This window comes from Dasypus novemcinctus, chromosome 20, assembly GCF_030445035.2.
Source record: "Dasypus novemcinctus isolate mDasNov1 chromosome 20, mDasNov1.1.hap2, whole genome shotgun sequence".
Lineage (NCBI taxonomy): Eukaryota > Metazoa > Chordata > Mammalia > Cingulata > Dasypodidae > Dasypus > Dasypus novemcinctus.
The window spans coordinates 34,716,956-34,725,306 of NC_080692.1; the positions used below are offsets into that span (position 1 = coordinate 34,716,956).

Genomic DNA, 8,351 nt, shown 5'->3' on the forward strand with positions numbered 1-8,351 from the left:
AAAAAATGGCAAGAGGAGCACGCCATTACTAAGTTGTTATGAGCCTCTATACTTAGGCTCATTTGCATGACCCCAATTTTTTCAGACCATAGTCTTTCGGGTCCATTACTAAGAGTCACCAATTCTTTCCAGCATTGCTAAGGAGGGGAATTTTTCAATGATTTGTAAGAAGGAAGAGACACACAGTCAAGGTAGGGTGGCCAGCAAGGTTGTAATTATACTGGAGAGAGCAGTCTTCTGATGAACATGCTGGATTGATGGAGGGGGACAGACATATGGGCAGATGCCTGATTGGCCGAGCGGCTCTGGGGGCTTCCAGGGACCCGCCCAGTTTTGTTAACCAGGATCATCTTCTGGGTTTTCACTGCTCATGTTTCCTGTGGACTTTATAATCCAGCATCTTTCTGGGGGCTTAGCTGAGCCCGTGGGATGAAATATTCTTGTGTGGGATCAACGGTCTGGAAAGGAAGAAAGGTCAGCATCAACTTTCTGAGCGCAAGTAAGGGATGGTACTCTCCAGAACTATCCTTGAAATAGGATCATCTCGCCATCCACTAATCCTTTGTTAACAAAGAAAAAAAGAAAAGTACTTATTGAGCCTACCCACGTCAGAACTTCTTTACCATTTTCCCTCTTCACATATAAGAAGAATTTTTTTTTTCAGTTCCAGCTGGTCCCTGGAAATTGAAATTAATCCAAGAAATCCTTAGAGGGATGATAAAGACTTTCTCGTCGTGTAAATGTTGTCTAGAGGGTTAATTGCAGCAAATGATAAGCTATGTCCTTGTTCACATGCTCTTCGTGGAAAAGACAAAGTCTCAGACAATATACTGGAGGGATTAGCCTAATTAGCGTTACATAATAAAGTCGTAGAACAAATGATCTGACCATAACTTTGACTCTCGGATTTTAGTTACTTTTGATACCCATAATATAAGAATTGGGTCTCAATATGGTGTTTTTGGCTATCCGGATTTATCTGTCTTCAAGCCAATAATAGCCCAAATGTGAGCTACCTCCAGTTCTCTCAGCAGTGCTCCCTCTGTTTTTGTCTTAAAGGATTAAAATGGGTACACCCATCTGGACGTCCAGATGCTGGTGACAGACTTAGCCCAGTTCTTGGGTCAGCTTGGGCTGCTGGAGCTAGACAATGACTCAGAGCACCAGGCAGTGGGGCTCAGGGGACAGATTTAAGACAACTGACACGAATATCAGATCTGACACTCATACATATTTAGAATCCCCTGTTGTCCCACAGGCAAAAAGCAGTAGGCCTGTTCCTCTTCACCCTCACACTAACCCTTCAAACGGCCTTTCTTTTCACGGACACTCATGGGCATCACAATACACTGCTGCTGTGGGTGGCAATAGGAAGTGGGAGGGGCTTGGGCAGAGGACTTGCCTCTATTACCCTGCTCTGGTAAGGTTTAAACCTGGATGGCTCAGCTCTACTCGGAGCTCAGTAAACACCACATTGGAAATGAGCCGGAAGTCTCTCTGAAGTAACGAGCGCTTGCTATGTCCCTCCATGTAAAGGTAGAGGAGCACATTTACCTGCAGCTGAATGGGGGTACCATATGAAGTTAATGCTACATCCTCCTCAGCTCCATCACTGTCTCGGGCTAAAAGCCAAAAGAGGGAAGGGCTGCGTTAGTGTCAGAGATTCACGCGGAAACAGCACGTGAGGTCTGTGAAGAGACTCAGTGGCTGCAAAGGCTCCTGACCCTTTATGGCAAGAAAATCCTATAAAAAGGAATCCTCAGTCCAGACTGTTGAAAAAAAAACTCCATGATTTGAAAAAAAATGTTTTTAAAGTCTATGAGGATAGCTTTTCTGTGTGCAGGAGAAGAGCATCTAAGTTCAATAATGGAAGAAGCTCAAGAATCCTTATCACTTTCTAGAGAAAGATCACTAGCCCTGGGTCGGAGTCCTTGCTATCTTAGCATTACGTGTGACGCTGGACATCTCACATCCTATTTCCATTAAAAAAAGGCTCAACGAGATCATCTTTAAGGCCCCTTTAGGCTTGATACCCTATGAGATTTGATTTAATTTTTAAATCTGGGCACAATAAAAAAGATTCCTAGAGACAATTCTATGCTGTCATAAAATAATCACACACACACCTATTTATTTAGTGTGTGTTCTCAACCAGACTGTAAACTCTAAGAAGACAGAAACCGTGTCTATCATTTTTGCTGCTGCATCTCTAAGGCGACGAACTTGCTCAGTCGTGGACACAGCTGTTTCACTAGTGCTCACACTTAGAGGCTGTAGTGTTAAGTGCATGGACCCGGAGCAGGACCTAAGGCCAAGTTACTTCATCTTTGTTGTCTTTGCTGTTGGGAATAAAAGAGGGATAATGATGATGATAATAGTAAATCTACTTCATAGGGTTGTTTTGAAGATTAACTCAATTAATGTATGTAAAGGGAAGTGGACTTGGCCCAATCGATTGGGCGTCCGTCTACCACACGGGAGGCCCGCGGTTCAAACCCCGGGCCTCCTTGACCTGTGTGGAGATGTGGAGCTGGCCCATGGGCAGTGCTGCTGTGCACAAGGAGTGCTGGGCCACGCAGGGGTGTCCCCTGTGTAGGGGAGCCCCATGCTCAAGGAGTGCGCCCCGTAAGGAGAGCCGCCCAGCGCAAAAGAAAGTGCAGCCTGCCCAGGAATGGTGCCGCACACACGGAGAACTGACACAACAAGATGATGCAACAAAAAGAAACACAGATTCCTGTGCCGCTGATAAGGAGAGAAGCGGTCACAGAAGAACATACAGTGAAATGGACACAGAGAGCAGACATACATTAAAAAAAACCATGTAAAGACCTTGGAATAGGGCATGATATATAGAAAACACTTTACGTGCTATCCCTTGTACATTACTGTCACTGGTGATGGTGGTACAGTTTTAATCGAGGCTTTCACATTCTCTTCCTGCAGGCATTTTTTTTTAAAGGATTGGATCCTGTGAAGTGTGAACTGATCTTTGCTTCATGGCAGAATGAACTGAAAGCTTGGTTTCACTTTTCCTCATGCCTCAGGCCCTTGGTAACTAAATTTTATTCAACATTCTGTCTCATCAGGCCAGATCCTAAATAAGAGGAACCCAATTCTTCCAGTTTTAGTTGTTGTTCATGAATTTACCGAAAGGCTGAGGGCTTCTGTATAGCAACCCTGCCACCACCTCGTGGTAAGAAATCTCCATTGAGTAAGGAAGGCCTAACATTGACACGTGGAGGAGGCAGGGACATCATGAGAGCCCACGGGTCCTAGAGGCTGAGGTCGTTGGTTGGGACTGAGCACTGGTAAGAGGCAAAGCTGAGTCTCAAAGCCAGGGTGTAAGAGGCAGATTCCGTACTCTCTGCTCCAACTGATCACGCCAACGCTTCCTGAATCTTTATTAATGCCATTATCCTCACCTTATCTGTCCTCAGACCAAACAGACAAATCCTGCCCATGACACACTGCCTTATTCCCTGCGTTATGCCAGGCCTCTCTCTGCACCTTGTGCTCTTGAGGGAAAAAAAAAAAGGAGCTTCCTGCGAAAGAACAAACAAAAATAACGCTGCCTGGGACCATTTGAATTGGGTGTCCCCTAGTAAGATTTGTGCCTTGAAGTACAAAAAATGTTGCGCATTGTCAAAAAGGGCTAGGTTCAGCCAAAGTTGGTATTTGCGAAGGAAAACAATCTGACGAGTTTACGTTTGCAGGAACATTATTCTCTCGGGGTACCTCCTTTTATAGTCATTGATCCATTCTTACATTATGTAGACTCACGGATTATTTTTGCCTTAGTACCTTCAAAAAAGTCAGAGTAGGTCTGTACAAATTCAAACACTGGACAGAAAAATGCAGGTAGTAATGTGACACTTCAAATATATATGAATTTGCTTCTAGCAAACTTGATACAACAAAATTCTAATTAATCTAAAATAGATAAAGTGGGCAATAATTAAGAGGAACATTCTATCCATAAAAATGATCCATGGTTGATTATCTACTATATTTAAGATCTCTGAAAATTATATCACATTTTAAATAATTAAAAGAGCAGCTGCTTTTAAAAATTCCGTTACTACTCAGCTTTTCAGGAACACATTTAGGGCAAAGACTATTTATACCCAATTGTTTGGAGTTCTGTAGCAACATGTTTAATTGCATTTTCATGCTCCATGCAGATGTTTTTGGATTTTGGAGTTAAGTGCTTAAGCCTCTTCAGAGAGATAAAGCTTAATCTTGTTTTTAAAGACTTCCAGGTAAATGGAGTTCTTAATCCCCTTTGTTGATCTCTTTCAGTGTTAATCAACTCTTCTTTTCATGTTTAATCTAAATCCCTCAGGCTTCTGTTTGAGTCCATTTCCACCCCTGATCTTTAGTTGGAGATGGAAAACAACAGGATAATAGTCTCTTGGAGAGAGGTCTTCATGTTTGTGAAATTCCCTGCTCTTCACCCCTTGCCCTACTCTCCCCTCCGCTGAGTAATTCTGGTTCCCAGGACCTGGTGATAATCAGATAATTGTATGACTGGAGCCCCAACTACAAACAGCATTCATTAGAAGTCACATGACAAAGCACTTACTTGAACAAAATGTGCTTTAGTACTGAATTCAGAGAGGGAACTTGAATAATTTGTGAGAAAAGCACATAGAACTTCAGAAGTACCATCTCAGAGTCATCGTCTTAACCTTTGCACATAGCTCTGACGTTACAACACTTTAATTATCTTCGTGGTTTTCCAATGAATCTCTTTAAGTCCCCTGCACTTCTCATTAGTGGGTCCCAGAACTGGAAGCGGTGGTCTGCCTAGAGTTTGACCAATGTCGAGTGCCATTGCATGGTTATTCTTGATGCCTGTTTATATAGTACTGAACTCATTTTTTTGAGCAAACAAAAACAAGGATAGCGATGAGCTGCTTTCCCACAGTCAGCTCATGATCAGATAACACTTAGGGTTTTCAGGTTATTGTCATTATACTTGTTCTTGTCTGGCTCTTACCTATTTTCTTATCTTTGCCTAAATAGGAACCTAGTTGTAATACTGAACTTTTTTTTTATTTTTTATTTTTTATTTTTTATTTTTTCTGAACTTTTTTTTTAAATAAGCTTTTTTATTAGTGTAAGAAACAAAGATTAGTTTAGTTTTCACATAAAGAAAGAAAAAAAATTAATGTTAACTGGTAGCCTACTGCCTCAGACTCCCACTTGCGGGTTAAGCAGGAACAAAGGAAACCAGCTTCAGCCAGTCCTATCTGAACTTTTTATTAAGTTTTTTTCTTTTTCTTTTTTCTTTTTTGATATTTTTACTTTACTTTGCATTCTCTGAATTTAAGTTCCTGGTTATCTGCATGTATATATTCCTTACTACACTTTATTGATTTTCCCCCCCCACAAAATGTCAAACTACATTGGCAATGACTGCCATTGGCAGACTATTTCCTTCTCGAAAATGGATTTTCTAACCATGCTTAGATAATAAGGATAGTCCTGGCCAAAATAGGAAATATCGTGCCTTTGCAAGCCCTTGCTTTTTGACCAGAACTTTCCCCAGAAAGCTTTAAACACTTGTCTACTATTTTGGGGCATGGCATATTGATCATCAGAAGTCTCCATGTGCTTTGGGTTATTATGAAACTCCAAGAGCATCTTTGTCTGGCTTTTGTTTCTTGGTATCATACTTAAAAAGCAAAAGTTATGAAGCTTCATCTTATATTCTGGTGAGAATTGTGAGATGTAGTTTCAAAAAAGAGTGACTCTGCAATTTTACCACAGTTATGCATCATCAATAAGCAGTTAAAACTTTTATAGGAAGAATGTATAGTGTCAATTTCCGACCCTTGTTCAACTGAACTGAAAAGAATGAATGGATGCATTTATCTGAACAGGATTTAATTTGAATGTGCAGTTAGCTATAGATTACAGCTAAAAAAAAGTGAACTTAAAAGGAAGGCTTCTATTAATTTTTGAGCCTGATGAACATTATATATACTATACAATAAATATAATAGCATCATTTTTGCACATTAGAATTAAATTGTAAGAAATCAGATGTTTATAAAGACACAAAGATTGATGTAAAACTATGATACTGGGCTGTGAATAATAGGCCAGATGTTTCAGAAAGGAATTAATGAGTTTTGACATATTTCCAGATAACTGAAATTAACTACTATTTCCTCCAAGTTGTTGGGATCCAAGCATCCTTTTCATCATGGATAATATATTTTATTTCCTAACATAGTACGGTCAGGTGGCTCGATCTGACATAACAGGATAAAAACATGACTAGGAAATTATTATTAAAATGCCACATAAACAAGTTGCTTTGTTTCTGCTAATGATTATGTATCTGAACCTTTACTCAGGATTCTGATTTGATGACTTCCTGTTGTATTTGATAAGCCTCGAAGGGTTTAAGCAGTGAATAGGTTGAAAATCCAGAAGCTACTGGGTTTTGTGACTTTGATGAGGTGGTGAGCTCCGTGAACCTGTTTATTACTATGTTTCAGCAAATTAGCTTTAGGATTACATTTTAAAAATGTCAATCACTTTTGCCAGGGTTGACTTCTGCACTTGGCGGCCAACGCATCTGGACTTACATTATAGGTCATGCGATTGCAGAGTCCAAGCGTAATTTGGGGCTGGTTAACTCATTTTATAGTACTTTACCCAACATGAGTACTCAGAGCTACGCCCTCTTTATTTGGGGCCCTTGATTCATTTCTGTCTTGATCTCTCCCAATAAATCTGTTTTGGAAGAGCTGAGTTTTCATAACAGTTTGCCCTTGATTCTAGGTGTCTTCATCTCCATGTTTGAACTATGGGCACTCACCTAAAGTCTGACCCATTCCCTTTTAGTTCCCTCTTGGTTCATTCTGCTGCTCTGTTGTTCTCCTATTTCTTCCATAGGAAAGCCTCGTTGTTCCCTTAACCCCCTGGGTTACCTCTTGTGAGCTCCTGGTTCTCCATTCTGAAGCTGTGTCGGTAGGCTGGGCCTGGGCAGGTGTTGCCTTGTAAAGGGCAATCCTGCTTACATGACCTGTAGAGAATGCAGAGCTCAGGTATGATGTACAGCAGCAGGAAAACCCAAGCGTTGGTGACTAGGGCAATGCAGATGACAGGATCGTCCCACTGGGGCTGCCGCTGGAGCTGGGGGTTGCCTCTCATGAGCATGGAGATCCACACCACCCAGATAATGATGGAGATGAGCACAGTGAAGAAGATGAGTCTTCCATGCTGCTTCCAGTTTTCACATGGGCCATAGAAGGTGGCTGTGGAGATGAAGAATGCCAGGGCCATCAGGAGGAGGACGTAGACCAGGAGAGCAACGAAGTCCACATTGAGTTGACAGGGTGTCATGTGCACAAACATCATACCTCTGGTCATCATGAGAGTCACATACTCAATGGCAATGATAATCTGCAGCAGGCTGACACCAATAGCAATGCACAGAATTGTGGTCCAAGAGAAGGAGACTCTACCCCGGATCAACCTCACCAGGTTGGAGGCATGAGCCAAGAGACATGAGAAACAGAGAGCAAAGAGTACCCCAAAGAGAAAGAAGCGTACAGGGGCAGTTTGTCGATTGAGCTGGATGATGAAGGCAAAGGCAAGTCCAAAGAGCCCCAGCACACCCAGGAGGAAGAGGAACTGGGTGGGGAGAACATTCCACCGGCTGCAGTCTTGAACCTTTCGCATGAGGAAGAGAAAGGCCAAGAGCAGCAGAACTGTAACCACTATGCCAATTGCTGCCAAGGACTCCAGCACAATGCCCCATGGCCCCTCGGTGTAGCAGAAGAGATAATGCTCCTCCCCAGTGGACTTGATGCAGTCGTCATACATGGTGACTGCTAGGTGACCTTCCCAAGAATGGTCTTCTGATCCCCTGCAGAAAAAAGGGGAGGCAAACATCATTTTACATCCACCCACCTCTTGTGTAGCCCTTGGCAGGCCACTATAATGTGTCTCATCCCTAAATGCAGATACCTGGGCATGCCAAATGAAATGACTTTCCCCAAATTGCTACTAGGACACTATTTTGTTTGACTCCTGATTGTATTCCAAATACTATGCTTCTCTAGGGGGGGAAAATCCCCCAGAGGTATATACCAACATGATCTAAGGGAATAAGAACTGTCATCACATATATTACCCCCAAATTTAAAATTTATAAGAGATGTCAGATAAGGAAATGAGAAAGACAATTGAAAACTCTCAAAACTACCCATCCTTCCATTGGAAGGAGAAAGAGCAGAAGAGATTCCGTTTGGGGGCACCACGTAGTTCATCCATCTGTATGTCCCGATTCCCACCAAGTCTTTTGAAGGCTAGTGCAGAATCATTTTCAAGAA

The 8,351-nt window shown here is 42.0% G+C and overlaps 1 protein-coding gene across 2 annotated transcripts; it reads right to left on the reverse strand.

The window, feature by feature from the left end:
* Positions 1–200: 200 nt before the first annotated feature.
* Positions 201–7,875, reverse strand: GPRC5D (G protein-coupled receptor class C group 5 member D). Of its 2 annotated transcripts, XM_004460338.3 has the most exons (3): positions 6,945–7,875; positions 1,555–1,622; positions 201–458 (listed from the first exon to the last, which is right to left on the reverse strand). In XM_004460338.3, the coding sequence occupies exons 1-3, from the start codon at positions 7,840–7,842 to the stop codon at positions 387–389; spliced, it is 1,038 nt and encodes a 345-aa protein (XP_004460395.1). In that variant the 5' UTR covers positions 7,843–7,875; the 3' UTR covers positions 201–386. The 2 variants fall into 2 exon arrangements, with proteins under 2 accessions (XP_004460395.1, XP_058138336.1); XM_058282353.2 differs by lacking the exon at positions 1,555–1,622.
* Positions 7,876–8,351: the final 476 nt, after the last annotated feature.

Excerpts from the sequence above, each read along its gene's own strand:
- GPRC5D (XM_004460338.3), bottom strand. The coding sequence starts at position 7,842 with ATGTATGACGACTGCATCAAGTCCACTGGGGAGGAGCATTATCTCTTC. Across the intron at positions 1,623-6,944 it reads GAACCAGGAGCTCACAAGAG|CCCGAGACAGTGATGGAGCT; the intron begins GTAACCCAGGGG and ends TTTGGCTTTTAG. Across the intron at positions 459-1,554 it reads GTACCCCCATTCAGCTGCAG|ACCGTTGATCCCACACAAGA; the intron begins GTAAATGTGCTC and ends CTTCCTTTCCAG.